Source organism: Tigriopus californicus, chromosome 6 (assembly GCF_007210705.1).
Source record: "Tigriopus californicus strain San Diego chromosome 6, Tcal_SD_v2.1, whole genome shotgun sequence".
NCBI classification, from domain to species: domain Eukaryota; kingdom Metazoa; phylum Arthropoda; class Copepoda; order Harpacticoida; family Harpacticidae; genus Tigriopus; species Tigriopus californicus.
The window spans coordinates 9,808,266-9,824,629 of NC_081445.1; the positions used below are offsets into that span (position 1 = coordinate 9,808,266).

Genomic DNA, 16,364 nt, shown 5'->3' on the forward strand with positions numbered 1-16,364 from the left:
TCTTACTTTATTGTACTGATGTGCAAAGAAGCACAATCTTTGATATAATCGTTAAATTGAGCTGAAATGTGTTAATTGGAACACATATGTGATTTTTTTGTTATTGAACCGATCGAAGTATTGTAATTGTAATCAACGAATAACGTTTTAAAACACACAAGGGTACAAGCGAAATTGATATATTTAGAAAACTCTATATTTGAATTTTAATCATGGGTAAGTTTTAGTAGCCCTTAAAAAACACCGAGTTGAGAAGCATTTGGAATTCTGGGTCATTTACGTGTAAGTTCGAGTAGCTGAAGGGTTTTTTTTAGGTCAGAGGCAAGTATTTCGCATTGTGACTTAATGTATGTTTGTTTACAACTTAATTTTTTTACGGATCATATCTTCAACGCAAAAGGAAAGTTGGTTTTGGGTTCTTATCCTTTGATTCAAACAACTATTTTAACACTTCCGTCCCCAGGCTTCATACATTCTGAGACATTTTCCATAAAAGAAACATAAAAATCCATGTCCTAACAAAAGAGGCTCACAGGGTTTTAACCGTTTTTGATTGGTCTTGTCAAAATGGCTTCTGGATCAAATGTTCCGCCGTCCTTAGAAATAGATTTCTTATTCACTACTTACTACACCAACTGCAATAATAGAAATAAAATCACACTATCGGAAATAAGCATATGTAGGTAGAAGTGACATACAAAGAGGCTGGCTAATCTTTCGGCGTTCTTCTGTTCGTTCGCAATTCGTCCATATTCTGTCAGCGGACGAACAACCGTCAAACCACCGTCGGAATCGTTCAGCATCGCCAAAGTTAGAAAATGGCCATTGAACTAAAGTTGAAATATATATATGAAAATGCACTCACTCACTGATCGACAGACAGAGGCACGGGGGCGGGGAGGCGGAGAGGCGGGGAGGCGTCGTTCAAACACACTTGTTTCGACCATCGGATTCGGAGTGTCAGGGTTGAAATGAGACGAGATGGAGAGAGATTTATTTGTGACGGATTGTGTGTGAGCCACACACCATCACAGAGAAAGGCATCCGTTCGTGAGTGAAAATGTGAACCAAGCAAGAAGACAAAAAGAGTTGAAAGTGACTAGAACCCTATTGGTGAAACGAATCTCAGTTTTAGGTTGTTGCCAAGTAAGTTCATCAATATTTTTTGTCTTAAGCCATTATCGATGTATGGTTCTGCAACTTCATAATATTAAGGTACGTGTACTCGTATGATAGGCATGACAATTTTCGTGTTAAGGTAGACATCGATAGCTTTTAGCTGGTGTTGTAGGGAATATGTTGTTTTAAGGGAACGTTCCTGAAATTGTTTTGTCTTCCATTTTAACAAAGCTTTGAAACCTTATTTTCAAAAGGCTAGCACGTTCGAATTTTTTTGAAGGATGCAAAGGAACGGCTATAGATCGAACTATTCGCTTTCATATTGCACCAACACACACTAGGATCTAATAAGATAAAAAAAATTCGATCCGAAATATACCTCCGTTTTTATGGATTTTCTCTCCCCTCTATGGAGTTGGCAGTCTTTGAAATATTTGATTTGCATATCCGTTACAGGGTTAAAAATAATTATGTCTACCTGAGGCAAGGCTATGTAGAAACAACCTTGCCTCCCCCCCTACCAAAAAACAACAACAACTCAATTTTGGTAGAAGGAGCATAAAATTTAATTAAATTTTTATGTGTTTACTACCTTCGTCAAAAAATAACGTTCATAAACCAATGTGAAACGGGATCTCTTTTTTTGCATTAATCATTTGACATCAAACCTTCAAGGACCCAACATAACGATCCAGACTTTGGTTGCGCAACAACTATGAATCAAACCTCTCGATTGATCGTCAACTAGAAACAAAAGGCACTGCAAAGATGGAGGTAGTCGTCCCTTTTCATATTGATGCTTTGAAAGTGGAAATGAGTTTCTTCTTTTCATCCTCTGCCATTTTTGACTCCACCCGAATGAAGGGAAAAACGGGCCATCTCGAGGACATAACTTCTTGAAAATGTACTGTACTGTAGGCTTATGCGTACTTCATTCGCCAAGCAGAATGCCGACCGTCTCGAAACAAAGACAAATATTGCACCATCATCAAACCAGCCCAATTTTATCACACAGTCGGAAGAGAATCGGTGAGGATTTGACAATCTTATCGCCTGCTCACATGGCTCAAGAAATGATATCTTTCAAATTTGGACTCTTTGGAAAGATTGAAATGGAAATATGTAGAGGAACATTAGGCAACAGGAAAGCAGTATTCGACACTTTTCAATATACTTCATGATCCATATTGGTGCAAATTGGTGCAAAAAACGGATAAGATTCTACATCCGAAAAGGCGTATATTTGGTATTTCTAGTTTTATAAATTGATTTGCCATATCTTTGCATTTGTGGAAAATTATGCGATATTTAAACTAATACATAAAACATTAAATGAATTCATTCATTATTTTACCTTCAGCAAAATTTAGCACAAAAATGCATTTACAAGCCTAAAAATCGGTACATTATTGTTTGCATACCGATGGGCAAAGTAACCCCTTCAAAAATGTAGCAAACCAAGCAATAAAGTGGTGGCACACCCAACGGGGAGGGGGGATCGGAAATGGCTCTCCGTTTGAATTTCGCGCTCTTTTTCGAGACATCAGTCCGCGTATGACGTCCCTGAGACGCATAGCCTAAAAATAAAGTGGTTATTAATAATGACACCAATTTTGATGAAAATAGTCTGAAAACGTACTAATTACGAAGATTTGATAATCGACTTGCAATGAGAGGGCCAACAAGATTATTAATCTTATGTCTGTTCAATCCTTGCAGGGCAGGAATGAAGTTTTTTCCTTTAAGCATATCTTTGGGTTGTTAGGGTTGACCTCCTACCGTTTCTAAATAGCATAATTTTTATGAACGTTTCTAAAATGTGACTCATTCAAGAGATATATAGGCCTAGTTGTCACATGTGTTTTATGTACTTGTCCATGTACTCGTCCTCTTTCTTGAGGCGCGGAGTGACGTCACAGCTGGTGGTAGAGGGCAGCCACGTTGTCATTACATTGCCGTCCTACCTCTGTTTCTCTACATAACTTGGGTTCATCTAATTTTTTTTAACAAATCGTTGAAAATCTATTTATTCCACTTGGAAATATGATTCAAAACCCAACCTAAGAATGTAGTTGAATTATTCGATACTAAAACAAACATGAAACCCCTCGGTGTCAATTGTGACAATCAGCAGGATTTATCATCTGACTGAAAGTTGGGGTCAGGGTAGTCTCCTCAAAACAGGGTCAGAACATATTCAAAAAACGACACATAGATTGTCCAATCCTCTAGACAAACACATGTCAACCACATTCCTGTTTCAAAGCGAGGTAGTGGGATAAACAATTAAATTACGGACGCTGATCCCAATGACGATGACAATGATGCTCCTGTGCTGCCGTACAGTTGTTCAAGGGAGACTTGCTCCCATTTTTTCGTCGTCAATCAGCACATCGCATCATCACCATCTCCATCGTCAGTCAGCTTCCTGCAAATGTCATCCTGTGATGTCAGTCTGGATATCGCACATCGCACCTCAACGGGGTGTGGCTCGGTATCATCTTTTGAAATCACAAAGAGATCTCTCTTTATTCTCCAGACCCGACCAGATTTGTAGGCTTTTCAGGGCGCAGCTACACTCCGTGCTCTCTATGTACGTATCGACACCACATGTTGTACGGGATTTGAATGCAATTGTTGAGATTAAAACAGTATGATGTAATGGGAATGTCAAGCTTGACAAGAAGGGATTTGGGATGAAAAATCTGGTCTAGAGCAGGAAGTGTCGGAGAAGCTGCATGAGGGCTTCACGGTCCCTTGCACATCCAAAGCAAGTTCGATACCTGGATGGATGGATCGAAGGATGACCTAGGTTGGATTCAGCCAGTTTTTCTGCAATCCACACACAAATAAAGAAGCAAGGTCATGTCTCGAAGCTTTGTGGGTTTAGAGGATCATAGTTGGTCATACCAAACGTAAAACTCGGCATGGTCCACAATAGAGATGACTGTTATTAATGTGTCAGGGAGGAGGTCATTTTAATTAAGCATTTTTTAAGGAAAAAAATAATAGTTTCAGTCCAATTGTCCTCGAAACGAATTGCGACTCGAACATTCTATCTCATAAGACATAACCCATAACATTACTGTACATTGCACGGTATCAGGAAAAAATGCGTTTTGAAGTTGAGAGGAAAATGAAGAGGGCCAGGAAAACCAGTTTTCGGCCCTTGAAAAGTTTTGTTTGGGACATTTGGAGAGCTAAAACTCAACCATCCATCTGATATTCCTGTTAACGTCAAAATATAATATGCTTCCTTGGCCTACTCATTGATGGTCATAAAAAACTGTCCTTAAGCAAGAAAAACGCGACCTTTTTTCTTTTTGTAAATATATGACTTGAAAGTTGGTTCCTGTTGCATTGGATAAAAGAAGTGAACTTCCCCCCAAAAAATGGTGACATCATCATGTTGCTCATGATTTAATCTCCAATTGATAAAGGAATTGAATGGGAATGATATTTGTACAACTGTTGAAAAAAGAGCTGGAATACTCTTCTATGCTTTTTTATCATGTAAACTTCGTATTTCTTTTGCGTTATAGTTAATAACAACGGCTAAAATTGACGCCCTCACAAAGCCGATTTCTTGTCTAAACATACTTCAACTTTAGATTTTAATGAACGAAAGGTTTCGTGCTCTTCATCATTTGGATCATGGAGATCAACCTGATCTAAGTTTGTTCGATCAAGTTTGTACTATACTGTAAGACCTACCTCGTTTTCTACTGAGTCACTGAGGCTGTACATATTCAATCATTCCTTGAAACCTAAGTTTGCGGTTGTTGTTTGAACTCTTGAGGCGTTTCTATTTTTTTAAACTTTGTGGCTGCCAGTCTTCACCAATAAAAGGCATTTTCAATATTGAATATCATCGAACTGCTGCCGTCCAATGAGCCAGGAAGGGACAATTGAAGGGAGGTGCCGATGATAATGCTTTTTTGGAAAGGGTTAATTCATGGACTGAGTCATGCTGAATTAACCAAATCAATGAAACAAATAAAATAGTCCCTGAAATTCATGAAGTTCCCATTAAAAATTATTTGAGATGTTTGCATGATTTGAAAAAGTCCTGATTTTAAACATAAAGAGAATAAATGCACTGAATTGGACGGTCAACACTGATTATTAGCGATATTCTTTTTCTGTTTTAAACCAGAGAATCTTCAAATGGTCACTTTTGTCCAAGAAAAATGTGTCAGAGGCGGGCAACTTGTCAAAAGGTGCTAGCTACTTTGAAGGAGTATTCCTCTCCGTTGTGTTGATATTCCTTCAATGTAACCACTTGGGCTTTTTTTACCTTAAAATCATTTCTGTTATCAAAATTGAATGGATGAAAAAGCCCTGATCACGGTTACAAAATGGCACCTTCACCATAATTTACTGTTTTCCAGGGTCTTCATAACGCAGGGGTCCAAATTCAGGGTTGGGATAAAGTCCTCGGAGGAGCCAAATCGTCTAAACAAGTCAAGTTCTACGACGAATCAGATGGCATTGACAACACCCCAAACGATGGAAATGGCAATCCCATTGGTCCCATAGATGAACCTAGTGTGGAAGATTTAGAGCTCATTGCCAAACTAGAACAAGCCAATCTCGCTCTAGTGTCGGACGGGAAAGCAGTGGGAACGGTGGAACTTCAACCGGATTCGACCTCTTCATCTTCAAGTGCAAATTCTCCCATCAAGTCAAATACAGAGATCAGCCGGGATGGATCGTACACCAGTTTCAAATCGGACGAATCTTACGCCACGGACCCGAGGGAATCAGTAGAGTCGAATGAATTTGATCCACCGATTAAACCCTTGGATGAAGGCCAAAGGAGCAGATTCTCCCGTTTTACCGCTAATCCAGTGAGCAAGCCAATCTTGGCCGGCAAATTCAAATCATTGTTTGGCAAGCCGGATGAAACGGTTGTAACCCCACCATCAGCACCGCCCACAGAATCTAATTTCAACCCTTCCACAACTATATTTCGCCTGAAGAGCATCTTTCGCAAGACTGACGAGCCTGTCTATGACCTTGAAGTCAGCAAAACGTCTCAAGGTCAACTTTCGTCTGATTTGGACTCCTTTGAACTTCATGAAGCCGAGTGTTCAGTGCAGGAACTAAATGTTCCAGTCGAAATTCAACCCGAGGTGGTCAAAAACAGAGTACATGAAGACGAGAAACCAATCGAGCTAGAAGTAGATTCGGTCCCTAAGGTCAAGAGTTCATCGGACTTGATCCAAGAATTCGCCTTCACCGTCAATTACCAAGTGGATGAACAAGAGGTTCAGTTTGTAACCAAATTCAACCCCGATGAAATTGAATCATGTCAGACTATTCCATTACCAGAACCAGCCTTGGTTCAGTTAATCGACCTTGAACCCTATTTGGAACAAAAGCCACAATTGGATCAATTATGCCACGAAGGTTTTGTGCATTGTGAAGTTGAGGAGCTGATTGAACTTGTTCCACCGCCAATTGAACTCGATCGGATTTCTTCAGAATCGGAAACGGAATCAATTGTAGTTCTTAGGGATCCCAAAGAGTCGGTTCCAGTGGTTCCAAAACCAAGATTGGCACAATCCAGTCCCAAAAGGACAAGTTTCAATGTGTCCGATTTGAATCTATTTCGACGTGTTAGTGCTAGTGCTGAGCCACATGACTGTTCCATCGGAAATGAAAATGAGCTTCAAGATGACTTCATTGTCACCGACTTGAATTTGTCGCACCACAACAGTGTAGGTAGCAATCTTGATGCAGACACCTGTTCCATTTTGGATGAAAATGAGCCTGGAAATGCTTTGGAAGACATCGAAAGGGAAGCTGAGAGTGACACTGATGACTTTAAATTGTTAGAGGAAGAGGCCGAGAAGCTTCAAAAAGCAATCGAAGCCAAAGCCAAGACTTTGGCTTTAGAATCCACCTCTGAACCTGAACAAGAGCTTGACAAGGAGGTACTACCTCAAGTTCCTGTTCCGCCGTCTCTCAAGCATACCCCTCAATCTGCATTCCGCATTTCTAGATCGTTTTCAGGATCACAAACCTCTCTGAAGAAAGAGTCGTTCGATCTTGGAACCTGGCCTCGAAAAAATAAGACTTTGAAACCGGAGCCACCTAATCTCAAGCCAAGCGTCTCTACTTCTTCTCTATTTGACCAATTGAACCAAGAAAGCGCTCCAAAGAGAAAACAATCCTTCAAGAAGTTATTCGTGAGGAAAGCCAAAGAACGTAGCCATTCCTTGAAGAGATCTTTCAGAAGTCTTCGGGGGAAAAATAAGGACAAGGAAGAAACCCTCAAGACTCCACAACAGGCTTTTGAACAAGAACACTTTGCCGACTTTGATGACGGAGGCACCCTTCGAAGTTCCCATTCTTTAAGCAGTGTCAGCTTGCCCATTCATGAGGAACAATCAGAGTCTGAACCCAATCGACCTGATACCGACGACATTCAGGATGATTCAGAAGTTTCTCCAACATTTCAAGTAATAGGTGGCCAGGAACAACCAAGTTCTTCGCCTGGAACCCAGCAAGTAGAGCAAGTTAGTTCCTCAACTGAAGAAGATTCCGAATCACCTTGCAAATCGGAGGAAGGTCAAACCCTTGAAAATTCAAATGATATTGAGAAAGCGACTAATGAGTTCAAGGATTTTCCATCAAAGCAACAATGGGAACACGACTGGGCAGTGAAATTTGAGAATTCTTTTGATCAGGATTTCTTTGGGGCTAAAGCACAGGTTTCTTTAGAATCGGATCAAGAATCGATTGGATCGGATCATTCCGCGGATCAAGGAAGTCCGATTCAAAACCTTGAAGACGCTTTCAAGCCTCAGAATCCGGATCTTGAGAAAGCTGATCGAGATTCCTTGGAGTCTAGTCATCCAAAAGATGAAGTTAGCTTTAATGATAACTTTGGTGACTCTTTTGATCCGGGGAAAGTAGACCGAGATTCCCTTGAGTCTTTTCGCCCAGAAGACAAGGACAAATTTAATCCAACCTTTGGCGACTCTTTTGAGCAAGAGAAAGCAGACAAAGATTCCCTTGAGTCTTTGCATCTAGAAGACAAGGCCAGATTTAACGCAAATTTTGGCAAACCATTTGAGCCTGAAAGGGTTGATTTTGAAAAAAACGAGACAACAGGTCTGGACCAATCGGTTCACGGCTCCACTGACTCCTTGAATGTTCAATATCAAAATAAATCAAGGGAAAAGTGTCAAGACTCATCAGATCCTGAGAAGCTAGATTCTGATCAAAGCTTGCCACCATCTTCAGACGACAATCACGAGGGATCAAAACGGAAATCAAGTGGTTCTCTAGATACCTTTAATTTCGAAGATCAGGAAGGTCATCCTACATCAGGGTTTGAAGATCCATTTCTACTTCATACAACATCAGAAAGTGGAAGAGGCCAAGTCTCGACGACCTTTGAAGATGCATTTCATGTGCCTGCTCAGCTGAAAGGTCGACGTGATAATTCACAGGATATATCAAAGACTGAGGAAGAGTTCACATCCGTCGAGCAATCGAATCCAAAACGAGCCTTTGACGACGCCTTTGAACCAGAGAACGATTTGACTCAAGAGAATCGAACAAACCAGTGTGAAACGGAATCCAGTGAAAGTGACCTATCTCGCCAGGAAGACAAAGAACAATCAATATTTGAAACGGCCTTTGAAACGGCCTTTCAGTCTGGTCACGTTGGAAATAAGGCTAAGGGAGAGTTTGACGCCAAAGTAGAAGAATTTGAAGAGACCGAATTCCCACCTTACACCGATTTTGAAAAGAAATCTACAAACCTTGGTGAAGACAGTACTGATCATAAAAAGGCTATCGAAGAATCAAAATACAGCACCTTTGATTCGACAAAAGAAGATCTTAAAGACTTTGAAACGCCCACGACTTCAGGTGTAGGTGTACAAAATGAGGATTCACAGACTGACGCAAACGACAAGGATGTCATTGTAGAAGACCGAATTCATGGTTTGGTTGACTATTTACCCGAGACCCAACCAAAACAAGAACGTGACGCTGAACCACTTAATAATCAGACTATCCAGGAAAATCTTAGAATTGATGAAGAAATAACTGATGGAATCGAGCCTGTGCACAGTTTTAACAAGAGCCCAAGGCCAAGAGTAGCTAGGTCACACTCCAGAGAGCCCTCTGACAGTGGAGATTCATTCCACAAGTTCGAGGCTTATTTCCAGGGTGACGGGATTTCAATTGATAGCGACCCGTTCAAAGAGGATCCATTTGCTAATGACGTAGTCAGAGACCTTCAAGATCCACAAGAACCGCACTATTCGGGTAACAAGCCTCGATTATCCTTGGAACCAGTGAGGGAGGAGGAGTCCATTGACCTGTCTGACAAGGAGGCCAAGAAAACTGGTACCAAGCCTAAAGATCCTTTACCCGTGTCATCCGTCCCTGAGCGAAATACTAAAACACGTGCTTCAAGGCAATATGATATCGAGACGAGTACGAGTAGTGATTCTGAACCCGAAATCAGGGCTAAACCGCGTCGGAGGGCTCATCTAAGCCATCGGCAATCCAATGAGGACGATCGACTCCATGTTCCCAAAGCTCAATCGGTTTTGAAACTGAGAAGTCGTTCTGGAACTGGCAGCAGTTCGAGTGAATCAGGTTCGTTAAGAAACTCCTTAGAACCGCAACTGGTGAAGGATAAAAAGATCACTTTCAAGAAGGCCGTGAAAGGAATTGCCAAGGCCGTTTCGCTTCAAGATATCAGCCTTAGCAAGAGTAAAGTCACCGACAAAAGATTCAAATGGTTTAAAAGGAAAAGCATTGGCGAGGTTCCGGAGCAATCCGTACTTCAAGAAGAAATCGCCAAGCAGAACCAGCTGGGCTTGACTGATAGCCAATTGTGGGAGTTGTGGAAGAATGGAAAAGACGTTCAATTTAAAGTGGGCAAATCTCAGTTTTACGTTCCATCACCCAGAAGAATAGAGATCTTCGAGAAAAGTGAAGAAATAGAGATCACCGAGGAAGCTTTAAGAGGTAATAAGGATCAACGGGATATAGATTCGTCGCGATTCGCCAGCCCTGATAAGTCTAGCAATTCAGAGGCTGACCCAAAAAGTAAAGGCCATCCAGCTGCCAAAGACTCCTTTGAGGATAATTTTAACGCCGAGTTTGAAGATAATTTTGATAACTTTACCGCCGAAGAGAGATTGGATCAGCCTCATCAAGAAGAAAAAGAAGAAAAACCACAAGTTCAAGAGGCTCAAGAACTCTGTGAAGATCAAAGATATGCCACGTCAATTGACTTGGTGAAAGATCCTAAGAACCCAGAAAATAAAGTTGAAGAAGAGATCGAACGAATCACAAAGGAAGAGGTGCAAAGTGATATTCAAGTAACCTCCATTGAAACTCACCAAAATACTGACGAAGAGACTGACATCAACAAGAGTGAAGACGTGTTCAAAGACTGTGAATCATTCAGTGATCCGTCCGACTCGGACGATCCGGACCAATTTTTATCAATTCAAACTTCACCTGTAAAAGAAGGCGTGGTGTTGAAGAATTTTGCCTCACCATCCAGTCAACCCCGTGTTCAGCCACATTCCGATGGTTACTCAAGTTCCAGCTCGGTTCAAAGTGATGTAGTCTTCATTCCCAAGGCCAAAGCCCGTTCCAATTCGCTTGAGACCGCTCAAGCCCGCAAGGCCTTCAAGACAGCTACGAATGAGCCGTTTCCGGATTTGAACCCTGACCTTCAAGAGAGTTCATCGAGTATCACCACCGAGGATAGTGACACATTTTACTCTCTCTCCAGTGAAGTGGAAGGTAAGGTAGTGAGGTTCTCTAATCCGGATATCAGTAACACCGGCTTTCTATCCGAGGACGACGAGGACACCTTACAGAGCAACAGCAGCTCATCGGAAGACCAACCCAAATACAAGATGAACCACGCCCAGGGCCGATCTCGCCATTCCATGGTGGATTACTATAACCACCACCATGAGGATAAATCTAGTCCGAAGCGCCAACTCAAATCAAGGTCCAAATCAGCTAGTCCACTAAAAAGACTGAAGAACCTGTTCAAGGGTGGCCAGCCAGCTCCAGCTGTTGTAAAATTTCATGAGAACCCTTTGGACCCCAAAAGACTGAATCACAACCCAATATTCCTGGAGGATGAAATGCAAGACAATTCGGAGTACGATCCTAGTAAAGAGCAATATCGGCCAAGGTCCGGAGTGGCAGACCCGTTAATAGATGAAGATCCCCACAAAACTCCGAGTGGACGACAACCTGTGGCTAGAGGGAAAAGGACCCCCAAAGCAAGGCTTTTGGCAACAAGGTAAGCGTGATAGAAATACTAAAATACCCAATCACTTACATCTCATAATCAAAAATGGGTACCAAAACAATCAAGGCGTTGTTAGTTAACACCCTATTGACTCGTCAAGTTCTGGCTTGCACAAGAATTTCGTAATACCTTAAACTCTGTATTACAGAACCTTAGTCAGGCGATTATTTTTGTCGTACTTTTGTTGGGTCGTACTTTTGTCCATTCGCCTTCAAAACTTCAGGGGGAAAATTGACAAAGCAGTCCCCTCATTTATTCGAACTCGAGAAAATAATATTCTAGTAAAGCAATAATCATCATAGCTACATGTTAGGGATCTTATTATTAGTGTGGGCCATTTTTCTGTAGTTTCAAGTAAGGCGGAGGCTAGTTTTGGTTCAATTGTCCTTTGAATTGTACTAGAGGGCTAAATTGTACAGATAACATGTCGAATGTGCGACCTGGAAAAAAGACGAGAAAATAGAGGTTTCGTGAGGCGTTAGCCAAAATACTGCGAAATTCTTGAGCAACCCAAAGTCAATGAGTCAATAAGATGTTTGAAAGTTCCGGAAGGCATATCCAGTTAAGAGTGAGGAAAGCGTTTCAAAAAGCTACATACAACTTTCTTTGTATTCCATGTTGTTATGTCTGATACCTTACGCTTAACATGAACTAATATGTATTTGAAGCAATTAACATTAAATAACTTTTATTTTGAAACATTTTATCAATTATTATCAATATGACGAACAACACATAATTTGTCACGACCCATGTCATTTTTTTGACGAGAAAAGCCCCCCCATGGGCACAAGCGACAAAGATATCTTTTTCATGTAAATTACTGTACACATGTGGTGAAAATCTTCATTTTATCCGTGGACGCCTTTTGCTTCTGTGACCGTACTGAGGTAAACACTCTGTGCTCTCTTTACTCAGTAGATTGTGTGTTCTGGCGCTTCTTTACTATGCTTCATCCATTTAGGCTGCAATTAATTATGTTGGTTTGCGAAAGGTAGAACAGATCTAAAAATGTTGTTCTATGAACATTAAAGGAATACTAGAGCTCTCGCATGGGAAGGTACTTGAAAACGTGATATTTCAATATTGAGAGAAACTACGGAAAGTGTCTGCTTTTACACATCATGTCATATTTCTAGCTCCTGATACAATAAAGAACGACCTTGGTTTTATTTGATTGATGTGATTCTATCTATCTCGGAATAGCATCTACATGCCTTAAACAATATTTGAAAACTAGGATTACCAAAATGTATGAGATTGGTTCTGAAAAATATGGATATAAATAGTTCAATTTCAAGAATTCTAGCCCCACGATCTCTTCGTTTTATGAGAACTCAAAAGCCCAGAGCAATGATATTAAGCCAATGGTATCGCAAAAGTAAAATTATATTTTTCAGTTCGTTTAATTGTCTCAAAATAGTTAAAATGTCTTATGTCATCACCTCAAACCCTGAAAAGAAATATTCTTTCGTTATCTTTTTTGAAATTATAAAAATTAGACTTAGTCGAGATATCACGAAGATCTCGTTATCGGGCACTAATGGAAACCAATGAGTCCTCAAATATGCAATTTATATGGAGTTTCTGCAAAATGTTCACGAAACGTTTAAATCTTGCAGATTGGAAGGGACACTGAAACGTTAAAATAATTTCGATATCCATACAATTTTTTGGTAAGTCGGCTTTTACCGGCTTAAAGTATTTTCTTCCGTCGTTAAAGAGTAGAAACTGTGCATGTTGTAATATGAAATATTAGCTTACCAATTCCTTTCATTGGTAACTGACCTTGAATTATACTTGAATCATTGACGAATAACTATCACACCCAAAATATCAAAATAATCTCACTGAAATATGTGTTCTCATCATAAATCACAAATTCAACTAAAAACATAAGTATGTGCGGTTTAGATATTTTACAAAAAAACATAAAAAATGTATGGCAAGTGTTTTTAGAAGTTTGATCATATTTATCTCGCTATTTAACTCTTGTTCTAACTTCTGGCATATAAAGAATGTGTGTGATGGCATGGTTCTGCTTCACTGCTTTGCTGGCCGTGTAGTTTAAAACAATTTCCGAAAAATCAACAAGGAGAAATGGCTGGTCGGGAAAATCCTCTAGTTTCGCTAAAAAGGAGGCAAAGTTTTAGATGAATATCCAAAAAAGCGTCCACCTTCTTTTTATGGAGAATTTCATCTTTTACTTCTACAGATTGTACAAATCCAGTGTGGAAATAGAAATCAGATAAATACCAGTTTTGCTTCCGTCACGCAATGTTGAAAATAAATTTGTGCCAAACCTCTTCTACGTAAGGCATACAGAGCTCTTGCGTTTCGGCGTTTCAAATGTGGTTTGCGTTTTCCGTACCATTTTCCCTGGCTTAGATAGAATGCTAAAGGGCAAGAAAGTGCCAGGAATTTCAATGGATCTAGTAGCTCCACGATCTTCCAAGATCTTAAAGTGGCCAGATGGACACCGCAAAAGGTTCAGATTGAACAAGTGTACGTTGTACAAAAGACTCAAATCCCTCAGAAGCTGAGGCAAAGGGATAGGGAGAGAGAGAGAACAGTTAGATTTCAATTAANAACAGTTAGATTTCAATTAAGTGCTTTTCACGCTATTCTACCACACACTGAGGGTTATGCAGGAAAACCAGAAATGCGATTGGCCGCAAGCACGTTCATGTTTTGAATCAATTTCAGTTTTGCAGATGAAATATCCAGCGTTTGAATTTTCTATTGGGTTGAGTTTAAGGTTTCATGTCAATTGGGCGTTAAACACATTTAAATTCCTCACAGCCGAGAGGTCACTGGAAAGTGCAACACCAAATGAGGCGTTGATGGATCCGGGTTGCAAATATGCAGGGTTTAATGTCGTTTCTCTCGCGATAAGCCTATGCGATCCGAAATATTGCCTCCTGAAGTTTAACTGCTTATTCAAGGAGACAAAATTGAGCATACGAGCGTACAAAATGAACCATGGGGTTGATGTCCAGTTATAAACTAATAATTGGTGTACCACAATGTACGCAATACTTCGCACGAGCCTATGCCATAGCGATTATCAGCTACTGGCCATTTCTCATCATCACCATTATCCATCTTTTGTTCTCATCTCAAGATTCCATTTGGCCCCAGCAAAGAAAACTTGAGAACAACGTTCGGCTTGATTGATTTTCTCGGCCAACAAGTGAAGACAGTGCGTAATAAATAGAAACTCTTCGCTAATTGTCCTTTCAGGCCCAGCTAGAAACGTTCTGTAACGATTTGCCAATGGACCATTTTTCTTTATTTGCCACTCTGACTCTTTTGGCTGCATTTTCGCGGGAACCCTGAGAGTCAAGCCGATTTTTCAGTTGGGTTAAACCGGGCAATCAGACAACACACCAAATCACAACAGGGTTTTGTGATAGATTTAATCAATACCAAGTGAGATCTGGTCAACTTGTAATGGTGTTTATCATCTCGAAAGACGTGAGTGGTGAATGAAAGACGCACAAAAGCCCAGTTGTTGGTCAGTTGCGCAATGTTTGGATGACGCTGTGGATTTGGCTGCTTTTCAGGCGGTAGTAGTGCTTCTAAGATTAGTTTCAAATTGCACACTACCTGGGTAATCCAAGAAGCACAAGCGACCATATGGTCTTGTTTGGCTGGACCTATGCATGAAATGGCAAAGGTGTGGTTGGGGGAAGTGTTTACTAATTAACCTTTCCTAGTATTGTCCTCAGCGCTCATGACTAATCTAACCTTAGAAAATGATGCTACAGGATTCCTTTTCTTTCCTGACGGTTTCAAACTGGTGCATTGACTGACCACGTCAGGTTGATGGTGGTATTAGGGTAGTAAATAAACCATTTACAATCAAAGATGCGGACAGAGGGGCTTGGTAAAAGTGATCTTGCGTTTGTCGGTCGTGACTCTTCCGACATATGAAGAAAACCTTCTGGTCGGGAGATCGTGACCAATGTGGTTTGTCTAGAATTTAAAATAGAGCCTAGTCGCCTTCAGCCAAATTTTCCTTCTTGGAATAGATAAGAGCCCGATATCACCTGATGTCCTATGCCAAAATAAGTCGGAAACTTTGAGCTTACTTAATAAATTTGAATTATTGGGTTTCGAAGAAAGGAGATGATGATGGTGGAGAGATAAAAGGTCTTTGGTCCCACTTAATGTGTCACACTTTGGCAAAATTGTCTGCTGAAAGCTTTGGAGTGAGCGTCAGATGCGGACGACTTTCTTACTCCTCCTTGTGATGTCTGTGCGTGAAAGGATTGCAATATTTCTTTTTTCATCCTGCTCAACATTATTTTTTCCTTGAAACATGACGAAAAGCTTTTCGAGATCTTGAGAGATCTGGATGTGGGACTTTTCCAAAAGCGGTTTTATTGGATGTTTTGGTAATGGCTGAGATGAAGATGGTCGTAACTACTCGGAACAACATCAACATGATCAATTTCCCAGACCGCGACTTCCTACTTTAGAACAACTCGGTACTTACTTCCGTCATTAGGCGAAAACAATTTTAGCCGAATAAAGCAACAGGTTTTCATTGGTTTCGGAAAAGGCTACATCAACCAAATCGCTATGATCATTTCTCCACCTTCATTCCGCGATGGCTTTTCCTGATTGACGTTTGCTTTAAATCGCTCCGCTACACAACCCATTTTATTAAGGAAGAGATATGAAACTCGAGAAGAGAGTTAGAAGATTGAAACCTCCAGAAAAAGTCGAAAATCTGATCATTTATGTCTTTTTTCTTTCTATGACGTTCCAATAATCCAAGATATTAATAAAAATAGCAAATTCATTACATAAAATCTCTATTTCCTTGTCTTTATCCCTTTTGGTCAGAAAAAGACTCTTTTCATTATTTTAGCCGTTCCAATCATTTATCATACTGATTTGCTTTCTTTTTGAACGCTTAGAATGG

At 40.4% G+C, this 16,364-nt stretch overlaps 1 protein-coding gene across 1 annotated transcript in view; it reads left to right on the forward strand.

Annotated features, from left to right (window-relative positions):
• The first annotated feature begins 212 nt into the window (after nt 1-212).
• The window catches only part of LOC131882495 (uncharacterized), a 64,627-nt gene continuing 48,475 nt past the window's right edge, over nt 213-16,364 (forward strand). The window contains exons 1-3 of the mRNA XM_059229650.1: nt 213-216; nt 1,019-1,146; nt 5,511-11,422. Of these exons, the coding sequence (XP_059085633.1) occupies nt 213-216; nt 1,019-1,146; nt 5,511-11,422 (6,044 nt within the window). The remainder of the gene's footprint in view (nt 217-1,018; nt 1,147-5,510; nt 11,423-16,364) is intronic.